The sequence below is a fragment of the Chanodichthys erythropterus genome, chromosome 5, assembly GCF_024489055.1.
Source record: "Chanodichthys erythropterus isolate Z2021 chromosome 5, ASM2448905v1, whole genome shotgun sequence".
NCBI lineage: Eukaryota > Metazoa > Chordata > Actinopteri > Cypriniformes > Xenocyprididae > Chanodichthys > Chanodichthys erythropterus.
Genome location: NC_090225.1, coordinates 907,307 through 934,012, shown reverse-complemented (window position 1 = coordinate 934,012; position 26,706 = coordinate 907,307). Strand labels below are relative to the sequence as shown.

General features: G+C 35.0%; 2 protein-coding genes across 10 annotated transcripts in view; one reads left to right on the top strand and one right to left on the bottom strand.

The window, feature by feature from the left end:
- The window catches only part of tmem63ba (transmembrane protein 63Ba), a 42,085-nt gene extending 23,801 nt beyond the window's left edge, over positions 1 to 18,284 (bottom strand). Inside the window, exons 1-5 of one of the 5 annotated variants that reach the window (XM_067385584.1) lie at positions 18,065 to 18,284; positions 6,432 to 6,671; positions 4,019 to 4,098; positions 1,941 to 1,979; positions 45 to 135 (exon numbers count right to left, since the gene is read on the bottom strand). In XM_067385584.1, coding sequence (XP_067241685.1) covers positions 45 to 135; positions 1,941 to 1,979; positions 4,019 to 4,098; positions 6,432 to 6,641 — 420 coding nt within the window. In that variant the 5' untranslated portion in view covers positions 6,642 to 6,671; positions 18,065 to 18,284. Of the gene's footprint in view, positions 1 to 44; positions 136 to 1,940; positions 1,980 to 4,018; positions 4,099 to 6,431; positions 6,672 to 13,580; positions 13,695 to 18,064 lie in introns of those variants that run through there. The other 4 variants (XM_067385583.1, XM_067385581.1, XM_067385582.1 and 1 more) reach the window with 4 other exon arrangements.
- A 2,397-nt stretch (positions 18,285 to 20,681) lies between these two features.
- The window catches only part of LOC137020286 (arginyl-tRNA--protein transferase 1), a 121,549-nt gene continuing 115,524 nt past the window's right edge, over positions 20,682 to 26,706 (top strand). For 4 of the 5 annotated variants that reach the window (XM_067385580.1, XM_067385577.1, XM_067385579.1 and 1 more), the window contains exon 1: positions 22,550 to 22,676. In XM_067385580.1, the coding sequence (XP_067241681.1) occupies positions 22,577 to 22,676 (100 nt within the window). In that variant the 5' untranslated portion in view covers positions 22,550 to 22,576. Of the gene's footprint in view, positions 20,998 to 22,549; positions 22,677 to 26,706 lie in introns of those variants that run through there. The other variant, XM_067385578.1, reaches the window with a different exon arrangement.

Here is a 26,706-nt window from a genome sequence, read left to right as displayed (position 1 = left end):
CATAGCCATAAGCATCCACAATAATGACATCGCAAGCTACTTACGTTGTCCCTTTGGTCAAAGTCGACCGAGCTGGACACCGAGGTGAGACGCTCGTATCGGGAGTCAGCAGGCGTCTGCATGGCGGAGGCCACACTGAACACAAACACATATGATCAAACACATGCCCTGTCTGAGCACTGAACTTAAGCTAACATATAAGTGTACAGTCACTTAATGGCATGCCACTTCATAAATATAAGACTAAAGATTTGATCTAATATTAATATTTCCAGCAAATAACATGCTAATTCATTAATAATTTTTTTTTTTTTTTTTTTTTTTAGATTTATTTGGATAGTGCTTTTCACAATACACATCGTTTCAAAGCAGCTTTACAGAAAATCATAATGTTTATAGTACCTTAATGTCACATTTAGCAGATTAGAGCTGGGCGATAATATAGTTCACATTTTGCGATGATACGAGCAATTGAGCATTTGTGGTTAAAAAGCTTTTTAGTAAATGTCCGATGGTTTCTCTAGATAAGACTCTTATTCCTCGTCTGGGATCATGTAGAGCTCTTTGAAGCTGCACTGAAACTGACATTTGGACCTTCAACACGTTGAACCCCAGTGAAGTCCACTATATGGAGAAAAATCCTGGAATGTTTTCCTCATTTCTTTTCCACTGAAGAAAGAAAGACATGAACATCTTGGATGACATGGAGGAGATTATCAGAATATTTTAATTCTGATCTGAACCAATCCTTTAAATATGTCATTGTGATTGTCAAAGATAGGTTTTAAGGGATACAATCATTTACTGCATGGAGACTTGAATGGTGGGAACGGCTCAGATTACTTCAGCTCCTTCAGGGCATATCAAGGCTAACCACATGTTGGGCATGCAGCAATAAGTGACTGTGCACATACAAACGCAAACACAGAATTAGCATCAGAGGCTCAGGGGCGTTACACACAGATTGGTCACAAAGAGACTGCAGTAAACCTAGAAAGGAGATGAACATGCAGAGAGAGGAACATAAATTAGATTAGAGGCAGAGTGTGTTAAACAGAGATATGCAAAGACAATGATACAATGACCTCCAAAAGCTGTAGTTCAGAAAGTATGAACTAATAGCGGCATTTAGCCAGTCAAAATAAAAGTCAAACGGCATCCTGTTTGATAATTTATGTAAAAAATGGATTTTGGGGCCAGTGTATGTCATTCTCTAGCTGCAATATCCACAAACATTTGGACTGGTTCTACAGGGCCACTTCTAATAAGGATCAGTACTTTCTGCTTGTCAATGACAAAAGCAATCAAACAACAGGTATTCGTAAAAACTAGGTCTTACAGTCACACAGGGGTTTTCTATGCCATCACAGGATGCTTTACCTCTCCCTGTAAGCCTCTTCCCTGTGGGACCTATAGGGTGCAAAGACCCTGGCCAGAAAGTGCACGCTTAGAGGAACGAAAACATATCATTTAATGGTGAAGTGTGTAGTTTTTGCAAAGAGAAACTAAGTAAACCATTTGTAATTTGACTTCCTAATTTTGCTCTGTTTGAGCAGTCTGATGTGTCAACAACAACGGAAGAGACAGATGAGAAAATGTAGTAGAAGGGTTCAGGAATCAATTATTTTTGCACCAAACGATGATGCAAATTACACACTTCACCTTTAAAAGACACACATTACACAATTATTTTGATTAGCTCAGGTAAATGATGATTATCTCGAGAAACCCTCAACCAATGGACTCTAGGAAAGAAGTAAAGTAAAAAGGACGATAGAAAGAAGTAGAAAGAGTTATTAGGAAACAAATACACAGTGAACGAGTTCACCCCAGATCCACCCGATAGAGCACACAGCAGAGGAAATGCCAGAGGGTCAATTCAAAAAGCAGACACAAGGCGTCCTTGGAAGAGAGAGCTGAAGAGTAAAAACAACACATACTATTCCTCGTCCAGACGCTGATAGTGCTGATTCCGCCTACTGAGGGAAAAGAAATGATTCAAGTTCATGCTTGACAGAAACTACTCAAAGTATGAGATCATTCATTCAGAGGAAGAAGATACTATTACGCAGCTGATATGCAACGACACTGATAATTCAGCTTTTCCTTTGCCTCTGTGGTGCGAGTTATTACATGTACTCATGGAAATTTGCATTATTGGTGTTTAAATAAAACAGTAAAAAATAAGAATGACACCATACTATATTAAAAATACCACTAAATTGTTAAATCCTTGATTCTGATTGGATGTAGCTAACAGCACGCATATCCAGTTTTTGTTAGCAGCTTTTTCCATTTTCAAACTAGTAACGGTGGCTTGACCTGTTTGTAAACAAGATATGAAATCTGCGACATAAGGAAACAGTTCTACGACGAAAACCTGGAAAATGCCTTAGGACAAACATGTACACTACCAGTCAAAAGTTTGGAAACATTACTATTTTTAATGTTTTTGAACGAAGTCTCTTATGCTCATTAAGGCTACATTTATTTAATAAATACAGAAAAAAAAACAATATTATTGTGAAATATTATTACAATTTAAAATTATGGTTTTCTTTTTTAATGTACTTTAAAATATAATTTATTCCTGTGAATTTTCAGCATCATTACTCCAGTCTTCAGTGTCACATGATCCTTCAGAAATCATTCTAATATGATAATTTATTATCAATGTTGGAAACAACTGCTTCATATTATTTTATAACCTGTGATACTTTTTCAGGATTCTTTGATGAATAAAAAGTTAAAAAATATCAGCATTTATTTAAAATAGAAATCTCTTGACCCCATATTCAAAAGTTTGCAGTTTGTAATTTTTCTTTCTTTCTTTCTTTTTTTTTAAAGAAATTAATACTTTTATTCAGCACGGATGTGTTAAATTGATAAAAAATGATAGTAAAGATTTATATTGTTAGAAAAGATTAGGTTTTGAATAAATGCTGTTCTTTTTAACCTTTTATTCATCAATGAATCCTGAAAAAGTATCACATTTTATAAAATTGATAATAACTGAGTATCAAATCATCATATTAGAATGATGGATGAAGGATCATGTGACACTGAAGACTGGAGTAATGATGCAGAAAATTCACAGGAATAAATTATATTTTAAAGTACATTAAAATAGAAAACCATAAATTAAACTGTAATAATATTTCACAATATTATTGTTTTTTCTGTATTTATTATGAAATAAATGCAGCCTTAATGAGCATAAGAGACTTTGTTCAAAAACATTAATGTTTCCAAACTTTAGACCGGTAGTGTACATATGCAGTAATTCACTGTTGAATCATTTATTAAAAATGTAATGCACAGCCAAGTTGTAACAGGCATTCGGCTTCATGATCTTGCTTTTCAGGATTTCACTTGACCCCGTGCAAACTTTTATAATGTTTGAATAGATGACTGGAAAGGTATAATGTAGGTGCTGTGATTCAGGGAAATGTTTATGGAACCAAATGTTCAAAATAGATCAATGAATGCTGGGTAGGTACACACAAAACAAGCCATTCCATGTATTTAAGGGGTTGATGACTACCTTAAATGACTACATGTTATCCCAGAGTTACTGGATCCGACTCAAGCTGAATCATGACTTTGTTAAAATAGATGTGCTAGCCTGAAACATGGAGTGCAGGTTCTGACATCAGAACATCAAAAACAGGTTCGAGATGCTTGGAATATAATCAGATCTCCTATAAACACAATCTCTCGTGCACTTAAATGCCGCTCAAACCGGTTTGCGAATCGCAGGATGTGAGTGTGATTGAAAGGCAGGGTCATATTACTAATCGAATAAGACTAGCTGAGCTGTCTGAACAAGCAATCCATTGGCTAAACCCATTACGCAGCAGCTGAGAGCATGCTGCTGTCTTACAGCGTTCAATGCATTCCTGCAGGAGGCATTTTCTCTGCTATCTGGACGAATCAAAGGTCTACATCATGACTGATGAATCAAGTGTCCAGCTGTATATATTTAGTCTGTACTGTATGGAATATAATTATGTTTTACCTGTCGGCATCAGAGACCAATGCGAGACGGCCATAATCCCACGCCACCTTCCTCAAGACAGAGAACACACACAGCAGCACCTGGAGACCCAGAACATACACGTTACACAATCACATTCACACATGCATTCAAACACAAATGCCGAACAGGCTCAATTATGAAACACGTTCCTAAAGTGCATAAATTTAGAACCGCGGCAAAACGAGATCATCACAGATTTATTTGAAGACCCAAGAAATATGAAACTAGTGTGAATGATAAAAACGTCCACAGAATTTAATCCCCAGTCAACATGAAAATTGCTTTCGCAACCTGCTAACTTTACTTTTATCCATTGGGAATTGATTGGATAATGGAAAGTGGGCATTCCACACCAGACCTGACATGAATGTGAATTTGCAGTTAATTGAACAATGACCTCCATTTATTGCAGTTGACTCCCCTCCTGAAACACCACTGGCATCCACTTATGAGGAGGCATTTTGACTGAAACATGGAGGATGAAAGTCAAGTTCACCCTCGAGAGCATCTGGATGTAAGTTGTAATTTTTACATTATCATCAACATTAAAGGGTTTGTTCACCCAAAATTGAAAGTTCTGTCATTAATTACTCACCATCATGTCGTTCCACACCCGTAAGACCTTCATTAATCTTCAGAACACAAATTAAGATATTTTTGATGAAATCCATAGACGGCAATACATTTTGTGCACAAAAACAAAATGAAAATAATGACTTTATTCATCAATCTCTTCCCTGTCATTATGTTACGCAGGTGACGCAGTAACACAGTGAAGCTTCAGTGTTTACATCAGAATGCTGGCTCAGTATTGGCCGAAGCTGGTCACGTGATCAGCACGACGCATGCATGGGATGCTGACGCAGGAGCCGGCCAATAACGAGTCGGCGTTCTGATGTAGAACCTGGAGGTGCTGGACGTAAACAACATGAGAATGACACAGAAAAGAAGCGATTGTTGAATAAAGTCGTTATTTTTGTTTTGTTTTTGCGCACAAAAAGTATTCTCGTCTCTTCATGACATTATGGTTGAACCACTGCAGTCACATGACTGTTTTAACAATGTCTTTAGTACCTTTCTGGACCTTGAAAGTGTTGATTATATTGGATGAGTCATAAACCTCTCGGATTTTATCAAAAATATCTTAATGTGTGTTCTGAAGATGAACGAAAGTCTTACAGGTGTGGAACGACATGAGGGAGAGTAATAAATGACAGAAATATGATTTTAATGACTTTAACCTTTTAAAGTCACTATTAAACTAGGCGTTGCTTTTAAAAATGAATACAATATTGTTGTTGATTGTGGAGAGGTGGCGTTTAAAGGTGAAGTTACAAAAATAAAGCGCATTTTGGACATCACAAACACAGCTCTTATAGGTGCATGTTACCTCAATAGGTAAAATTAGCTATTTTCAATAAAAGGTTCAACATATTAGGGATACTTTTAGCTGTGTGCCATGAACACCCCGTCTAAAGTGACCGTGAGCGTCTCGCATATAATGAACCCTTTCTGATGGGTCTGCACTGGTGCATTTTTTGACATGACATGCCTGTTTGAAGCTGTCTACACTGGACACATCAAAGCAAACATTATAAACTGGTACATTTGACTTTCTGAAAGGGTGCACAATGGTGGTGTATTGAAGCACCCCACACCGGTGTCATGAGAAATCAAGCCCCCCAGGAATCGGGTCTCCTTTAGGACCCTGCCTGATCAAAAGTTGTTATCGTGATGTCTTGACTAATTATGACTTTCACTATTGTATGATGTTTATTACAGTAAGTGCACAAACAACATGCTTGAAATATGAAATGAATGTCTATGTGTTGCATAATAACAAACTGGAAACAGATATTGGAAGCAAAAAACATGCCTAATATAATATAAGCTAAGAAAAAAAAAAAAGAACAAGAAATGCTTGATTTGACAAACTAAAGCTTCAGTTATATGGTCATTGTAATGCATTTTAAACAATACAAATCAAAGTGATTTTGCAGAAATTATAATCAGGTGCTAAAAATACTATCCATTAAAAGCCAGTTGAACCAATGGGATCACTCGGGTCCTAAAGGAGACACCCTCTGGCTCAGCCACACCCCAGACTCACGCTACTGGTTGAGCTGGAATGGCATACTAATGAATACTAGACAATGAACATTAAAATGGGGTAAGAGAATGTAAATCACCTTTAAGTGGTCTAAATGAAATCACCAGAGAAGTCTCACCGGAAGATTATAGAGTTTACAATAAAATTATAACATGCATTTACAAAATAGTGCAGGAATGCGTGTTAAGAAAGTAAACAGGGTCCAGATTAATTTCATGTTGACTTTAAATGCCAAATCCATTAAAAATGAACAAATGAAAATTGTAAGCTTGTGATGCGCACCAAGAAGCACATGAAGTCGAGCGCGAGTACGGTGGGCACTCCTCCGAAGGGCAGGCCCTGGAGCACGGTGCTGCGGATCCGGGCCGTATAGCAGTAGTCCCTGGAGGTGTTGCTGAAGGTGCCGTTGGAGCTGGAGCAGCCCTCCGGGTTTAAGCATCCGTGTACTTCACTGCTCCCAACCATCATGAGCAAAACTAAGACAATCAGCATCCTCAGTACTGCTGCATCCTGAAACGCTACCTGTTAGGAGACGAGAGGAAGAGCGTTATAAATAACTTGCATGTAGATGACCCAAAGATAACAAAAATGGACGAAAAGCTCTGATACTGATCACCTAAGGGATAGTTAGATGTGAAGACAATGTCTGTCATTCTGCATGTTTTACAAAAGAAAGAAATTCATAGAAATTTTTGGGTTAACTAATCCTTTAAGAACACATTTAAAGATCGGAAAAGCCTGAAATAATGGCAAACAATCAATCTGGCTCTTGCTTTCTTCAGAAACTAAAGAGAACGGTTTTGCAAAGTATCTTACAGGAAAGACCGGTTCTGTAACGCAGTCGCAGCTCGATATCATAAATCTGCCTTGTGTCTGTGATGTCTAAAGGTGGAACTTAGCGAATTATGTAACTGCATGAAAGCTCTGCTGTGAGTGACTGAAAACAGATCTCTACATTAAGAGATTTGTGGACCTCCAAGGCTGTGCATGCTGTGCTCTGGCTCAACACTGACACATCTATATTCCTCCTACGGTGAGATCAGCCACCAAACGGATTGACAATGGACAGTCAGTCTCTGAGGCCAAATGCACCAACTGTACCAAGTTCTTCCCGAGGGAACACTGTATATTTAAAATACTAAGGAATATTTCACTAAAAACTATAATAGGATCTCAATGACATTAAATTAATAATTTCCTGATAGTTTACTCTCCTCCATGTCATCCAAGATGTTCATGTCTTTCTTTCTTCAGAAGGTTTTTGAGGAAAACATTCCAGGATTTTTCTCCATATAGTGGACTTCACTGGGGTTCAACGGGTTGAAGGTCCAAATGTCAGTTTCAGTGCAGCTTCAAAGAGCTCTACATGATCCCAGACGAGGAATAAGAGTCTCATCTAGAGAAACCATCGGACATTTACTAAAAAAAAAATATATATATACACTTTTTAACCACAAATGCTCAAAGAGAATGTGCAAAGACTAAGTTATACACCCTTTACCAAAAAAGGTAAATGATGTTGGATGATTTTGAAGTTGGAGGAGAAAATGAGATTTTCGCTGTACTTCTGCCTACGTCACGCATGACCTTTCCAACATGATTACGTCATGCATGGAGCATCACAGAGCAGTGCAAGACGAGCATTTGTGGTTAAAAAGTGTATATATATATATTTTTTTTTAGTAAATGTCCGATGGTTTCTCTAGATAAGACTCTTATTCCTCGTCTGGGATCATGTAGAGCTCTTTGAAGCTGCACTGAAACTGACATTTGGACCTTCAACCCGTTGAACCCCAGTGAAGTCCACTATATGGAGAAAAATCCTGGAATGTTTTCCTCAGAAACCTTCTGAAGAAAGAAAGACATCTTGGATGACATGGAGGAGAGTAAATTATCAGGAAATTTTAATTCTGAAGTGAACTAATGCTTTAACAAATATTACCTCTGGTCATTTACATTTGCTAATATTTTGTTTAAAGGATGCAACAAATCTGCTAAAGGAACACACACACAGAACCAAAAGTTATGTTAACTGTGTCAGCAGGACTCTGACTTTTCCAATGGAAAATAAATACAGCATATAAGGGTGATGGGGGAGAGAAAGTCACACGCTGTGTTTCGTAATAAACCAAACTCTGTGCCAAGCCAGCTGAAGGTGAGCTTACTTATCAGCATATCATGTTTGACACCAATTCACTTTCAAATTCCAATACATTACAAGGAAAGTGAGCACTTTAAATAATTGTTTAACAGCAGAATTGCTGGGGAAAAAAATAAAATACATTACCCATGATACTGCAAAGAAAATCTCTACCAATCAGAGAATCACAACAAGCACTTCACACACTTTAACGCCCATCCACTCCCATTGAGGACTGCAAATGATGTAGAAAGTATACATTCTTTAACTTTTGTCTTTTTGTTTCAAATTAAACACTGTAAACCCCAATAAGTTGGCAAAACTCAAAAAAAATTGAGGTAATCAGTTGAAGTTTAAGTAAGCAGAACTGGCTTACTTAATATTAACTCATATTTTAATTGTTCTTAACATGAATACACTAATTCATATATTTAACTTAAAATTATCATATAACCTCAATGTAAACATTTTTATTAGTGTAAGCTTAGCAAGCTAATTCAGAAAATGCTAATTTGCTAACATGTTAACAATAGCCCGGTTGCTGAACGAGTACCGCAATATAAAACATTTAACATATTTGCTCTCAAACCTGCACCACTTGATGGAAATTCTCCAAAACCTCACATTAACAGAAACTCCTCTAAATTAGCATAACAAAACATTAACCACTACTGAATCTCACTTAACATTAATCTTGCACAAAAAAAACAGCATTTACTCTCCCTTTCGAGTGTTATGGGCAAAGCATGCTGGGAAATAGAAATCCCAGCCCAGTTTCTGTTAAACTATAATTAAAAGAAATAAGTTCATTAAACTCAAAACAATGAAACCATTCAGTTTACTTAAAATATATCAGTTCTGTGAACTTGAAAGAAAAAAAAAAGTGGTAAATACTCATGAAAGTTAATCTGACTGAACTAATTTGTTTAATTTAAGTTTGTCCTACTCAAACCAAGTATTTCAGTTTCAGTACATGGTAAATTTTCTAGAGGAAAAATTTCTCAACTAATGCTGTAACTACACATGTTGAAGGTTAAATTAACTTATTTATATACAAACTTAAATTACACTCAATGATGTTATTATTATAAATAACGTTTAGAATTACATAATCATATTTCTACTCCAATTAATTTTTGTGAAATATAAACATTTAAAATCGCGGCAGTCGTAACTATTGAAGAACATGATAATGAATATGTAACGGTACATAACTATATTTATCAGAATGCTGCTCTCAAGAGTCACTTTTCTAGCTGACTAATGAGTTTATGGTCACTGAATGTGTTTTTCTGAGGTAAATATGACGTCACATGACATTGAAGCTGTTTTATTGACGTCTTTCCGAGGTTGAAGCACTGATTGAGCGATTACACAAGACATGATACGGATTTCAGTAAGTTGTACTGTATATTTTAACATACCTTCAGATGTTCATGTTTATTTCGCTGTAACTGGTATTAAAGCGGAGGAGAGGATGATGCGTAAAAATCGTTCGTAAAGTTCGTAAAAATGAGAATCGATTAAAATCGAGAAATCAATATTTTTTTTACCCATAGCTGGTTTGGTTCATGTCTTATAACTCTTAAAATAAGGCTTTTTTTTTTTTAAATGTGAAAAATACATCAACTTTTTCAGTGGTCTTGGATTCTGGTGTCCAAAGTCACTGTTAGGGGTTTGTTCAAACTTCTGCACTTCTTTACACAGAACACAATGAAACCATAAAAACGCCAGATTAGATCAATCAGTTAACTGCATTAAATTCAACGCATTTAATTAACCGCAAATGTAAATGCATTGCCTCTGGCAGCCGTGGAAGAGTTCCTTTGGGACAGATGGCTGGGACATCCACCCCGCTGCTGTTCCTCTGAACTCATCGCTAATGCCGAGTCATGAAAACAAACAGCGCATGACAGCAAACGTTACAAGCTTGTGACAGCCAAGCTCTAATAAAAGCATCAGGTTGCAAATGATCCATATTACAGAGACTCATTCACTGACTGACTGCCTTTATTTTAGTTCAATTAGGCCTGCTGTTACATGGACAGATCTTGTGATTTCCCGGCATCCTCAAAACTCATACAGTCAGTCTCATCTTGACAAACCTTATGTTGTCAGGCTGATGTCGTAAGGTTGAGCGCTGACAGATTGTTGCTCTTTCACCTGTTTTTGACATGTCTGGAAATGTGGTCAACAGATCAATGAGAGAACTGATTCTGAACGGTTCACTGGAAACTACAAAGCATGCCGTAACATGCGGACACTTGTTAAGTTCTGAAGTGAACTGAAAGTTCTGACCTCAAAAAGTTTGACAACACTATAAATCACTGCTGATTTGATTGTTATATTCAATTATTTGTCTACCTCTACAATCTTGCTTTCATATCATCGATGGACTGGAAATTATATTCCAGTCTGCTTTCTATGTTGGTAAGGAAACTTTAAAGCAGATGAGAATATCAGACCAAAAATATGATGTAACATGTCTCCAGTGCTGCTGACCTCCTCCGTGTAAGTTTCATTCCACTGGGCTCAGCAAAACTCACATGATCTAGTCTGCAAAAGTTCATCATCTCAGGCCAACAGGTCACATTAGAGTATTGATCTAAGTTCACAACACCTGCAGCATTCACTAAAATCAAACTTGGGCAAAAAAAACCTGGCTCCTATTCAAATCATGAGTGTGAATTTGAATCGAATTATGTCACATGACACTGAATTGGAATGATAGGAAAAGGAAGTTAAAAAATATTCAACAACAGAGGAAGTTCTTTCAAAATAAGTCTCATTGTTTTCAAATGTCTAACTTCATTTTACAGAATTTTTTTCTTAAAATAGAGAATTCTGGGAAATTTAGTGTTCTTGTACAATACAAATTCATTCATTTATATCATTATATTTAATTTGCATTACAAAAAAATACAAATTTAATACACATTTCAAACATGGAAAATCTAAAGTTTCTTGAGATGTCCATATGGTAATGTTTATAAGTAATTCATACTGAAAAATGAAATAATCATAAAAACTATATGGACAGAAATGTTATGAATTTAATTTAAACAATTTTAATAGGAATGCACAATATATCGGCCACCATATCGGTATCGAGTGATATTAGGGGTGTAACGGTTCACAAAATTCACGGTTCGGTTCGATACGATACACTGGTGTCACGGTTCGGTTCGGTTCGGTACGTTTTATCACAACTATGCAGTGTTTTCAGCCACATAACGTTCTTTAACGTTCATTCTTTTAAGATTTCAGACATTTATATACGCATAAGCACCATTAAAACAATATATTTAGAGTTTATAAAATGCACACTGATGTCAGACATCAGTGGAAGGAGCAATAACAATCAATTCATATACAATTTGCCGATATTTATTCATATCAGACACACATAATGGGCCTAAGTAACTATAAAGTTTACTCTATTATTCTTCCAGCTCACCAGCCACTTACTTGCATATATTTCGGGAGAAAATGATGAATTCACCTGCTGTAAATCAGACTGACAGGACTCTGTGAACTGCAGCGCAAACTAAGATGGCGGCGCCTATCTCGCGTTATAGAACAAGATAAAGATCATTTATAAAAGGCTTTTAAACGACAAAACACACTCACTTACACATATTTGAGGATCGGAATATCAGATAATTGATAACATGGTAAGCAAGTTTGTGAATAAATAAACAAGGAACAACAAAATAATAGCGATCCATCTAGCATACAGTGTTATTGTTGCTGCGCTCAGCGCTAGTGACACGCAAGACGCGTCGCTATGGAAACATTAAAGGCAAACGTTCTAAAATAATGGTTGCATTAAAAAAAAAAAAAAAAAACTCACTCTGGGGGGAGATTAGAATATTTTAAACTTTTAAAATGTAACGTTAAATCAGACGCTCCAGACGCTCCAGACGCCCCATAACATAAACGTATAAGTTGGTGGTTTTTTTTCTTCGGGGGTGTCAGGGGCGTTGTCTGTTACGTCGTTTGGGTTATTGGGCTACACGTTACCTTGTTGAACACATAACATTATATTTCACAAACTTTTTTATTTTCCAAATGTAATTAATTAGTCCAACGAACCGTTCGGTACATAATGCGTACCGCGTACCGAACCGAAAGCCACGTTTCGGTCGAACGGTTCGATACGAATACGCGTATCGTTACACCCCTAGGTGATATATGTTGACTTTTAATGTTATTATTGAGTCATTCCACGAAACGGGTACGATTTGGACTTACACGTTTTTAGATTTTTTGCCAAAATGTATTACTTTCTGAAAACCCCACATACATTATTATAAAATGTATTTGTGATAAAAATCAACATTTTCCGATTAATCAGATGTCCCTCACACTAATTCAATAATTGTGAATATAAAAGTTATATAAAATCTCACACTTTTGCTACTAAAGCCTGAAATGGACACTTTTTGTGACAGAAACCTCATCATTTCTGATCAAAGGCTTAACTTCAGAATGTGAACTGAAATCATTATTCTTGTAACATTTCAGACAGAGTTCAACTAACTTTAAATTACTTTTTCATAAATGTGATTTTAATGAATAATCATGAATTTACTTAAAAATGAATTTTAAAAAAGCACAGATGGATATTTATAGGAATGGCAAAATGAATGGTCTTTTTCCTAATTTTATTATTCATATCCCAAGAACACTTTTATAGAAGGCCTTGAGGGACATGACAAAATAGGTGGTGTCAACTGAAAAAACAAAATAATTTCTAATATAAAGATAAATGTATGTCATGTTTTTAAACATTATTAAAAGGGACATTTCAATTAATACAAAAGGCTTTTAAAAATATACTTTGGTGACCCAATAGAGAAGAAAAAAATTTGATTTAGATTTATCGGCCTATATATCGGTTATCGGCTTTCAGATATAAAGAATTATCGGTTATCGGTTATAAATTTTCGGTGCATCCCTAAAAAAAAAAAAAAAAGAAGAAAGAAATATTTAAAAAAAAATATATGGACATAAAATGTTTTGAATTTAATTTAAAAAATGCAATCATAATTCGGCATTAAATTTAATGGTATTCGTAATACAATTCTGAATGGTGCTGCACAACCATAATAAATAATACATTAGCCTTGCTACTATTTAATGGAGAGTAACAACATCAGCAAGTGACCTTGGATCAGCACAAACCACTGCTATTGCCTGTAAACTACAAACAAACAAACAAACAAACAAACAAGTGATTTCTACACCCAAGAAACACTATCATTCTGCAATGCTTACAAACACATCACCTTCATGCCCTGTTGGACTACACTTTAGAGTTTGGCTTTCGTGAGACGGACAGACAAATCGAAAGCTGTGGATAAGAATGTGCCGTTCTGATAATCTGTTCTTTCGGGTTGTTGGCCTCAAGGTGAAAGGAAATAGTCGATCATTAACCACATTACAAGAGTGAAGTAATACTGGCACCATTTCATCATGCTAAGCTGTAAATAACACATTATAACATCATTTCCAAGGTCAAAGTCATTCCAATTCACAAACACTATCAGCAGTCTTCAAGGGAACATTTGAAAACTTTCATAGGGTTTGTTTTACTGGACTGTTATGTGATATACAACAACAATTAATACCATGGTATCACTGTCTGCTACTGAATTTCACCACCTGTATCTAACAACAAAATAAATATTTCCACTTTATTTTTAACATGTACTCTCTATATTCATTTTCATATACTTATCACTGAATGCAATTGTCTAGTGTCTCATGTTTCAGCAAACTGATTCTCATCACAAGCATTTACATGTCCAGTGACAGGACTGAAAGGTAGGTTAAGGCAATGTTTTTCATAAACACTTTTTGTTATACTGGTTTCGTTATAGTGGTCCGTAAGGCTATGCAGAGTTGTAGACACACAGTAACAGCAGCACCTTTTACACTTCCTCCTGAACCAAAACAACAAACTCATGCTGCGTTCATGCCATGTCATAACCGTAATTACAAACATGACATTGTACTCTCACTCTGAGCTGTTTACGTCCTCAGACTCGGATTTATATATTTCTATCTCAACACAATCAATGCTGAAATTAATCTGCAGCAGTCACGTACAAGTCACAGTACAAGTCATTATTATTGTAATGTTATGTGCTTTAAGACATGAGGTCATTTAATGCCGTCTATCGTGATGCTTTGCGAACTCTGCTTTGGCTGTGCGCGTTCATGTGTTTTGGAGGAAGCGTGGCTTTGGAGAAAACCAAAATCATTTTATCACTGCAGTGCATTGATGTGTATTTTTATGGAACATTGCCCAGTGAAGTGCCGTGATAGGCCGAGATATCGGCCAAACTGATATGTGCTGAATTTAGCCATTTTGAAAGGGCTTAATCCACAGTTCGCAAAAAACAAAAAAAACAAACATTTCAAATTGTCATTTATTAAACTACACTAAAAAAAATCTGTGAAATTTATGGTTAAAAAAGCAGCAGCTGTGGTCGTCAGAAGTTAAAATATACAATTGAAACATTTGAAGTTTTATAAATTGAAATTAGGACTGTATGATTAATCGAAATCGTAATAAAATTGTGATGTGTGCATGCAGAAAAGCACCATTTTTCCGCCAGCTCCCTCAGCGTGCAATCTGAATGCAGCGTGACTAAATCTAGAGTGAGGTTTACCATTACGACGAAAGAAAGCAAGAAACAGGGGAGGGGAATTCAGAGAAGGATAAGGATCAAGATCAGGATGCGGTGCGGCGCTGAGCTTCTTGTCCGCTGTGCGACCCCCTTAAATCACCTTTTGAATTTGAAACTTGACACTTCAAATAAAGATTGTATCAATTGCATGATTGCACCAGTAGGTGTCGATAAGTGACTTAAATGTTTTTGTCAAGAACTTTGTTCAAAAACATTGATCTAGTGAAGTCTTTATGAGTGAGTCATTGAATCATTCACTCAACCTGATTTTTTTAATGGTTTTGTTTAGTTGTCTATTCAGAATTGTGAGGGAATTGTCTCTATTTTAAACAAAAGTCGTGATTCTCAGTTTATCCAGAATCGTGCAGCTCTAAAAAACAAAACAAAAAACAAAACAAAACAAAAAACAGATAAGTATGTTTAAGAAATATTTAAAATTGTTATTAAAATCCATATTGCAATATTGATCAATTAATATTTCAATTTTTTTTTTGTCCGTATCGCACAGCCCTTACTGAAAAAATGATATAATATTAATAAACCAAAGGTACTAAAATCTCTTTTGTACCTACATAATACTGACAACCACCATAAATACACAGGTGGTGTATTGCATTTCGATGATCATTTATGTTTCCAAAATAGTTCATTCTAAGCTGACATTGTATAAAATAAGTGTTGATTTTGTGTCAGCAATTAGAGCATTGTCAGTCTTTCACCCTGGGCTCTCAATATTAGTACTGGCCACTAATAAAGCACTCCAAAGCCTGAAGGCAACATTACTAAGGCTCACGTGGAGGATGGCACATTTGAATCTTGTTTGCTATACCATGCAAACTGTACGTTTGAGTCAGGGAGAAGACAGGATATGAGGTGACAAATGGAACGTATGCTGAGCCAGGAGCAGTTGTTGCTTTCCTGAACAAGACCTGGTTGAAAGGAGCTTTGTAAGATATGACATTCTCCTCAGTTTTATCAAATCCAATCAAGCCCAAAGGGTAAACTTCATTCTGACTCCTGAGACAATATTAAACTTTGAGTGAAGCCTTCATTCTTTTGAAATGGTTTTAAAACTGTATCCAAACTCTAGAAGCCATCTCCAAGACACCAAAGCTCAATATATTGATTTCCATTGCACTAAGAGAGAAAGATCAACTAACTGCAACAGAACTAAGTGATTTATCACAGGATAATCAAACTTTGGCAGACTGAAGGTTTTTTATAGGGATGCACGATATATCGACCACCATATAGGTATCGGCTGATGTAAGTTCATTTTAATGTTATCGTTATTGGCCAGATAAGAAAATTTGGCCGATATATACTGTTCACCATGATAGTTTTGAATTGCTTGAAATATGATTGAAATACAGTAAGTGCAACATGTGCAGTGCAAGTCTGTCATATAATCTACATAATATTATAATGAGAACTTAATTATGTGTTTGAGACATGGCTTTTAATGGTGAGACTTTTGTTTTTGTAATCAGGTTCTCAAAAATTATATAAAAATGTTGATTTAGATCTATCAGCTAAGATAGATATATAAAATTCAAATATAAAGAATTATTGTATCAGCCAATATTTTCATATCAGCGCATCACAAAGTCACTGGGATACCAATAAACAACTAGTTAAACTCAAGGCACATGAAACATGAAAGATACCATAGATGAAAAAGTCAAAAGGAAGTAATTAGTGCACAAACTAAACAATGAACCACATAATCTTATTCCTCATTTAACTACAATTATCATGCTTTTCTGTTCTCTCTGACCACGGGTTTTCAATATTTGATGAGCATCCTTGTGCGAGGGACCCCCATACTAAAATTTAAAAGGCAGGTTTTTGTGTTCATGTATAAAGACCCAATTTATACTGTGAAAATATTAAAAATGTGTGGAAAATATTTTTATTATTTTTTCTACTCACTGTATTTATTTATTTAAATAAAATTTATATTATTTGTATTGTATTTTTTGGGGGGGATGCCGATACCGATAACTATTTATATTTGAAAGCCGATAACCGATATATTGGCCGATAAATCAAAATCAAAATGTTTATATAATTTTTGAGAGTCTGATTACAAAAACAAAAAGTCTCACCATTAAAAGCCATGTCCCAAACACACAGTTATTATGTTATTATATTGTTATATCATTATAATTTTTAAAATAGCTTATATGACGGATTTGCGACAGATTAGTGTATTTTCCTATTTTAAGTGATTTTCAATGATATTTCAAACAATTCATAACCATCATTGTGAACAGTGGAAGGAAATAATCTATTACTTACCAGCTTTAATATATCGGCCAAATTTTCTTATCGGACAGATAACAACATTAAAAATGAACATATATCAGCCGATACCGATATGGTGGCCGATATATCGGGCATCCCTAATTTTCTATATTTTCTCATGGCTCCAGTTTAAAAACCTGTTCTAGACTGTTTAATGCAATTTCCAGTAAATTTTGAAATTCCAGAAGCTCAAATTCAACTTAAACAAACATAAAATAACACTTTAGATACACGAATGTTTATGTTTTACAAAACACTATGGATCAGAATATGTGTCACTAGAGCCATAATCCGTCATGATGCTGCTGAGGACTGACACTAATCGGCAGATTAGCTATGCCACATATCATCTCACATACCTCTAACTCTAAAATAACCACATAAAATAAAATAGCATAGACATAAAATAGACTTTTGGAATAACAGCTGCGTCTCTATAAGATGAGGCTAATCAATCCACGCCACATAACGTCAAACTAACCATATAGACTGTGAGTGAAACCACTATATTTAGTCATTAAAAGATAAATAGTGAATTAGGTACTGATCTACCTTAAGAATACTTACTAATAAAGTTGAATAGTTGTTCAGTTAGCTACAGCTAATGTGCTTAGCCGAACTGTTAGCCACTTTGTTGTGATTTCTCATCAACCGGGTTAAATTATTTAACATTGGTATAAATGTACTTATACTAAATTTATCCACCGCAATGATCAGACTGACAACAATCAAACTAGTTAGTTCAGATGGTACAAGTTAAGTTAACTCACCTGGCCGGAGTGGTCAAAGCCAAATAGCTCTCGGTTAGCTACTGCTGTAATATCCCAAAATAATCGTAATAATAACAAAATTCCAGTTCAGGATTTCCTCGGGAAGGTTTAGTATTGTTGGGAAAAACTAAACGCTGAGGATTAGGCCATCATTCAGTTAGTGTCTCATCTACGACACTGACACTCAACAAGCCCTAGCATGGCTGTAATGGATCGGGCCGGTGACGGTGTATGTATGGTTGATAGGCAACCCACGAACTGTTTCTCAGCTGGGGCGTCGTCCATGCTCGGTTGTGTTCGGATTCATTCGGTCATATTCGACTCCGCTTCCGAATTCTGTTGATCGCGTTCGGAATTGCTCGGAATCGTTCGGTCACATTCGTTGTTTGTAAATGGATTTGTCACCTGGTGACGGTTGTTATGCAGAAATTTAGCTTGAAATCTATTGTTAAAGTCAGCAGAAACAGAAACGTATCTTTCTACACATATTTAATGTACTTTTTGCCAATTCAAAGTAGCCTATATCATTGGCATGGTTATGTTTACAAATAATATTGTCAAAGCGTTGTACACAAAACAAGTAATGACAGGAAAAATAAACGCTCTAAAAATGCTGGGTTAAAAACAACCCGGTTACAGATGTTAAATTAACTACATGACATGCAGGAAAAAAATAGTAGGCTAAATTGTTCGTTCCCTTGATTTATAAATCATGTCCATGTCCAATTATTAAATAGTTTGTGTGCACAAATTAGTAAATTGAGGGAGCGAATTAATAAATCGAGGGAACGAATTAGTAAATCGTGCACACAAATTACTAAATCGAGGGACCAAATTAGTAAATCTTGCGCACAAATTAGTAAATCGAGGGAACGAATTAGTAAATCGTGCACACAATTTAATTTTTTTCTCGCATATCATGTGTGGGGCTCCGTAGAAAATGGACAAACCCAGTGAATGGGTTGTTTTAACCAAAGACTTTTCTCGTATTGTTTTGAATGGGAGAAAGAGCAACGCACAATATGGTGGAATAAGTCCCGCCTTCTGCGCATGTGCATTGGTCTTAAAGGGACTTTAGCAATCATTGAAACGCTCTCGGGCATGCAAGTGCTACTTCTATCTCTCTGAATGGGGAAGCATCAAATTCTCCAAAGCTGTTTGCCAAGATTTCGGATTAAATTTCATATTTGAAATCACCAATGAAATCTGACAACAACTGTCTCATAAATTCTGTTTCTAAATGCTTGAATCGTGACAAAAAAATGTATTTTTTCAGGCTGGATCAAGCTAATGCGCATGCCCAGTCCTAAATGCGCGTCTCTTGTGTCTCATTTCTGAGGCGCACGTCTGTTTCTATAGGAACCGGAGCTTCTAATGCTAACTGCAGTGATGCAATGACTTTACCAATCAGCGATTGGCTCTTATTTAGAAGGCAAGACTTATTCCGCCATATTGCGCGTTACACTTTCTCCCATTCAAAACAATTCGAGTGACGCGTCTTGTGTTAATTTATAGTCTTTGTTTTGACCCAGACAGTGAGTGTATTTGCACTAAATTCTTCTGGTGTGATTTTGAGGTCATTTTTAAAGAGATCTCTGGAACTGACATTAATCTGGAGGACAAAAATATTTTATTTTTTATGATAAGCCTTTAGAAAAGAGAATTTGTTTTGTTCTTAATTTGTTTATTATTTTAGGGGAATATCATATTCATAAATGTCGGTGGGCAAAAAATACACCTAGTTTAATACAGTTTAAATCTGAGCTTTGTCATTATCTTAAATCATTGGAGGGTGTAAGGAACACAAAGCTGCTGTGAGGCCTTGGAATTCTATCCTTTTTAAGAATATTTGTATTTATTTTGTTATTAGAGATATGCATTTGATTTCAATACCCCTGTGTATATAGTTATTTATCCTTGTATTATCTGTCGTTAATTTATTATTATTCTTTAAATTTGTTTATTATATGTTTTTACTGAATTTCTTGCTGCTGTTATTTATTTATTTATTTCGTTACTGAATAAAGCATTTATATATATATATATATAAAGTTTTAACCCAGTGATTGGGTTAAATGTTAGCCCAACCTGCTGGGTAGTTTTATTTAACTCAACTATTGTTTACAAATGACTGTATTGATCGCTTAAATGAACCTAAAATATGTTGGAAATGAACATTTATTAAACCGTTTAATGAATAATAATTAAACAATAAATATTTATTAAATTGTTTATTAATAAATGTTCACCTTTTGATTATTATTGTTGCCTCTAGTAATTATGTGTATGATTTTAACTTCATTTTAAGCCAGCCGTATAGTAATTTTTAAACAATAGTTGAGTTAAATAAAACGACCCAGCAGGTTGGTCAAACATTTAACCCAACCACTGGGTCAAAACAACCCAATCACTGAGTTTGTCCATTTTTAACCGAACTTGGGTTGTTTTTTACCCAGCATTTTTTTAGTGTACAATATTACAATAATAAATAACTAAAAAATTATAAATATATAATATTAAAATATTTAAAAAAGGTCTTAATAAACAATATTTATGAATGAAGTAGTACTGCCATCTAGTGGCTATGTAAACATCCCCATCATGTTCATTTTCTTGTTTTGTAGAGCTGTCGCGTCTCGGTGTTTTCGATCTTTTGTGAATATTTCGCTTCTTATTTAGATAATTGTGATTTAATTTAAGCTCACGTGTTTCTGATGTTTTGAATGCGTCGTCACAGGCTGCAAATAAACAAATTTACACCGAACTTATCAGACAGGGCGATTTTCCAGTATTTATTTTTATCCCTACAGAATCAGTTTTGCATGGCACAAGACGGATCCCTTGGGAAATGTACAGCATAGTGGAGCTCAAAGGAGTCAAGTGTGGATATCGCTGTGGCTACTGTGGGAATGAAGGAGGGAAAGCTTCATACGGTGAGTGAAGCTTAAATAAACACAGATAACAAATGAATTAATTACAAACACACTTCCGTGTACAGTACAAACAAAACAAGTTGCATTATTTTGTAAGGCAAACAGCGATAGTTTTGAATCATTAATGTTTTATTACTTCCTCGCCAGTAGGGGGCTTTTACCACTACAGGAAATGTAAATCTGTGCTTCCAGGTCATGTTTCAAGCATGGTTTAAAGCGCTCGAATCCTACTACGGTGAATGTTTTGTTCATGAATATTAACTATGTCATGGTGACGTCGATTTCTTGACTTTTTAGGACGTCCAATCACGTAACCTCATTAATATTAACCCTCTATGGTACGCAGTATGATATCAATGAGGAAAAATTATTTGTGTTGTTTTTCCTGCTTAAAATTGGACACTTTAACAATATCAATAAACATTTTCATAATTATTTAATTTTGATAAATTTTTACCTCGAGGCAACATTGTACCACAATGGAAAAAATCGAACATTTGGCATTTTCAAGTAGGAAAAATAAATATATTTATTATATTTATAGACACTTAAACAAACAAATTTACCTAGTTTTTAATGTATTAAAAGTTTCATATTTAATCAAAAAGTAACATTTTATCAGTGGTTCGGAGCGCCAAAGTCACGTGATTTCAGCAGTTTGACACGCGATCCGAATCATGATTCGACACGCTAATTCATAACGCTCCGAAGCTTCCTGAAGCAGTGTTTTGAAATCGGCCATCACTAAATAAGTCGTTATTTTGTGTTTTTGTCGCACCACAAATATTCTCGTCTCTTTATAATATTAATATTGAACCACTGTACTCACATGAACTGATTTAAATATGTTTTTAGTACATTAATGGATCTTGAGAGAGGAAGTGTACATTGCTCCTTATGGAGGCATCACGGAGCTATCAGATTTCATCTAAAATATCTTAATTTGTGTTCTGAAGATGAATGAAGGTCTTACGGGTGTGGAACGGCACGAGAGTGAGTAATTAATGACATTATTTTCATTTTTGGGTGAACTAACCCTTTAAGGTACGATGTTGCCTTGAGGCAACACAGTTTTTTTTGTTATTTTCTCTAAAACATTTGATGATATAATGTAAAGTTCTTAAAAATACTTCTTCACTTGCCAGTGAAGGCGACTCTATTTTTTGTAGGTGATTAAATGGATACAAACAACTGAAAAAAGCACTTTTCATTGGAGAAAATATGCACATGTGCTGAAAAAGAACACAAAATAGACTCCTGTTGCAAATGTTTTGATCATTTTTGCACTTTTATTAATTAGTATTTGAGTTATTCTGTCCTAAGATATGTTTCATCAACCAATTGGTGCCTTATTTTATTAAAAACAAACTAAAATAGACCATGTTGCAACACCCACCGTACCACAGAGGGTTAATAATTGTATTAGTATTCCTGCGCCTACCTACTAACGGCGGTTTTTCAGAAAATCCGACCAATCAAACAGGCGCGCTGGGCGAACGTCACGCAGCCTAATTAATATTCATGAGCAGGCCTATCCAATAGTAGGGTTCGCTAATGCTGCAGCTGAGCGAGTGTGGAAATGGCAGCGGGTGGATCTTACAGTATAGTGGAGTATTTCGGGGGAGATGACGGCTATCGCTGCGGTTACTGTAAACATGAAAATGGCAATTTCTCACACGGTGAGCGAGCATTGATCTGTTACTGATGGATTATGGTCAATATATCAGTGAATCGACTGAATGTTTGAGGGAAGCCGGTCTGTTTGGGCTAGCTTTGAACTGATTAGCATAGTTTGTCAAATGTTTAAACGCTTTATTAGTATTATAGTATTAATTATATAGTTCCAAATGAGTTACTTAATTGTCAAGTTAATTATAAACAGTAAGATGGTCTTATAATCTGTAAAGACCTTCTCAGCTGTCAGACAAACGTTTCCTATCATTGAATATTCAACATCAGAGTATTAATAATTAATGTTTATGTTTGTTAATTTCCTCCTATGTGCCATTTTTGTTTTTGCAAGAAGTGATCTTTACAAAAACTGATTCAGTATGCTTTAACTGTTTATCTTATAATAAAGTGAAGTTTAATAAGTGCCTATTTTGTGTAATTTAGACAGGCAGTTTATAAAATTATACATTTACTCTACTATTTACTGTATTATAATAGAATTTCAGCCTTTTAGATGTCACAGATCATAAATGATGATGATATCTATATATTAATTATGTATGAAATATTATTTGGAACATATTTTATATGTTTTCTACTCATTATAGTATTTATTTATTTTAAGCTAATCATTTTAATCTTATTTATTCCTATTTTTATTCATTATTTATTAATTTACACTGATAGGCCGCCATCACACATTTGAGAATAGAGTTTCATTCATTGCTTTCACTTTCATATATTTGAATAGGAAGTATAAGAACCTTTTAAAGTCAACATGAAATGCAGTTTGCAACATATTTTACTTTTATGATGTGATGCATTTCCAATCGACTATATGCACGGTTACTTCCTGGTTGTTGTTAAGCCAGCTCAGGCATTTCCGGTGAACTGTTCATTCTGTACTCGCTGTACATTGACACAAAATCATCAATGGTTGACTTTTTAATGTTGTATTCATATTTTAATGCAGTTATCACATTTTCCTAATTTGTCAATAAACCAGTTTATTGATTGCAATAAAGACGAAGCTATTGGGACCGTTTAAAAACGCTGTGTCAAACACGCACATTTTTTCCAGCACTTCAAATGTTATTTTTAATCTGTCAATCAGTGCAGTGCAAGATCAGTGGTTTCAGCACACTTTATTCAATTAATCTAACTAAAGTGCACAATATTTAATTTTTGAAGCTTTTATTCACATAAAAGTGTAAAACTGATGGTCGAATTGAATTTAGCCGAGGATGAACACTGAGGAACGTCTTTATTTATTTATTTTTTATGCCGTCTTGCATTTGAATAACTAAATTAATGCTAAAGCTGACTATCTAAGTGACTATACTCTGATTATAAACTAAGTATTACACTACTGATGCTCAACACACCAGCACATGACATCTAACCGGAAGTTTTCCAGCTGGCTTATATTAATGTGGAAGTTCTAAAGAACAATCCGTGCATACGGTCCAATGAAACTGAGTATTCGATTAGAAAAAAATGCTGGGCAGGACTCTAATTTATTCATTGCAAATTAATTTGGGAAAATTGGTTGTTACATACCAGAATGGAGCTGAGGTGTTGAAATATATACAGTGTATATATATATACAGTGCTTGATGATGTAAGTTGAAAAGAAAAACAACTTTCAGAGTTGGAGCAAGTTGATAAAAACTAAATGAAGATTGAAGTGCATTGAGGAAGTGATTGGGGCTAGTTTTATTTCCATTTTGACTTTTGAATACCATTTTATCTCTTATTTGGAAGTTGAACTATGCACAAGTTTCTTTGTATACTAGACAATTATCACAGATATCAGCACTCTACTAAAAATCCAGGACTATCTAGAGGTGAACGAATTGTCATGAACTTTTGACTTTATAACTCAATCAAATTTAGATTGCAGATTGCATTATACCAGGCTAATGCTTAAAGGGTTAGTTCACCCAAAAACAACAATAATGTCATTAATTACTCACCCTCATGTCATTTCACACCCATCTTCAGAACAAATTAAGATATTTTTGATGAAATCCGATGGCTCTGTGAGGCCTTCATAGCCAGCAAGATAATTAACACTTTCAGATGCCCAGAAAGCTACTAAAAACATATTTAAATCAGCTCATGTGACTACAGTGGTTTAGCCATAATGTTATAAAGTGACGAGAATAAATTTTTTACGCCAAAAAAACAAAATAACGACTTTATTCAACAATATCTATTGATGGGCAATTTCAAAACACTGCTTCTTACAAATCTTTTGTCTCTAATCAGTGATTCGGAGCACATATCAAACTGCTAGTCACGTGATTTCAGTAAATGAGGCTTTGTTGCATCATAAGTGTTTTGAAATTTCAATGGTTCACCACTGGGGGGCGTGTTTGATACAGTTTGATACACGCTCTGAGCCACTGATTTGAAACAAAAGATTCGTAAAGCTTCATGAAGCAGTGTTTTGAAATCGCCCATCACTAGATATTGTTGAATAAAGTTGTTATTTGGTTTTTTGGTGCACAAAAAGTATTCTCGTCACTTTATAACATTAATGTTGAACCACTGTAGTCACATGAGCTGATTTAAATATATCTTTAGTAGGTTTCTGGGCATTGAAACTGTTAATTATCTTGCCTGGCCTCACTGAGAAATCGGATTTGATCAAAAATATCTTAATTTGTGTTCTGAAGATGAACGAAGGTAAAATTGACAGAATTTTAATTTTTAGTTAAACCGTTTAATTAATAAAAATATTTTTAATGCATTAAACTGAAAAAATGAATTGCATGCGTTAACTGAAAGCTCTTATTTTGTCAGCACTAGTTATATCTAAAGGTTTAGTTATAACTAGTTACTAGCTACAGAAACGTTCTTAAAGGAGTGATATGACAGTCTTGTTACTAGCGACACCGGTGGCCGTTAAGTGAACTGCAGCCAGCAACTTATTGTTCATACTTGTGCACACGTAACGCACAAGAGACTGAATGTGATTCGTTATCTTGCTGGTAATGAAGGCCTCACTGAGCCATCGGATTTCATCAAAAATATCTTCATTTGTGTTCTGAAGATTAATGACGGGTGTGGAACGACATGTTCATTTTTCGGTGAACTAACCTTTTAACCAAAGATGTCTTTTTATAATATAATATAATATAATATAATATAATATAATATAATATAATATTTTTTATTTATTTGATCTTTTTTGAGGAGATCATGCATTGTGTTTGAAATGATTACTCGCCTTTTCAATCTTTTCAGGGCTTGTTACCAGCTTGTTTATCTTCCTCAAACTGAATCAGCAGCTATTGTGTTGTTCTGAAGTACAGGTGCCCTGTAAGGGTTAGATTAATGGATGATAAGTCAGGTCCAAACAAACCTCTTGTTTCTGTTGATCTGACTGATGTTGCATAATGGGTCTTTCTGGATTGTGTTCTGTTCTATTGAACCGTTTGTTTGTTTGTGCTCTGAGAGCCATCGGCTTGACCTGTAGACCGCAGTGAATGCATGCTGTCCCTGGCCTGGATTCTAGATTTTTTAAAATTGTAATTATTTTGTTAAGTTCACATTTACAGAAGAGCTTTTTTGAGCAAATCCTCTTTAGTGTTCCAAAATCAGATTCCCAACTTTAAAATAGATTCAAATCAGAACAGTTTTATAAAAATCATCAGAATAAATCATGCTCTTAAAATGTTGAAGGGAAAGTGCTAGATTCTCAATTTTTTATATGGAGATTCTGAACATTAATTTTACAAGCAATAAATCAACTGATTGTCCTTGGCAGATTAGAGGAGCATTAGCACCCCCTTGTGTCAGTCCCAAAATCTACCATCAAACTTATCAGTCATTTCAGTTTTGAAATATTTGTTAGTCAATTTTGACTAAATATTATATAAAATATGTATATGAGTATATCTAAAATGTCATAATTATTGTATTTGTTTTCTGGCCTATTTCACATTTATATATCAGACATCCTGCCCTCTGGTTATCAATATTATAATGCTCATTTTTAGTTGTGGATATGTGTCTTTTTTTAATGTCTTG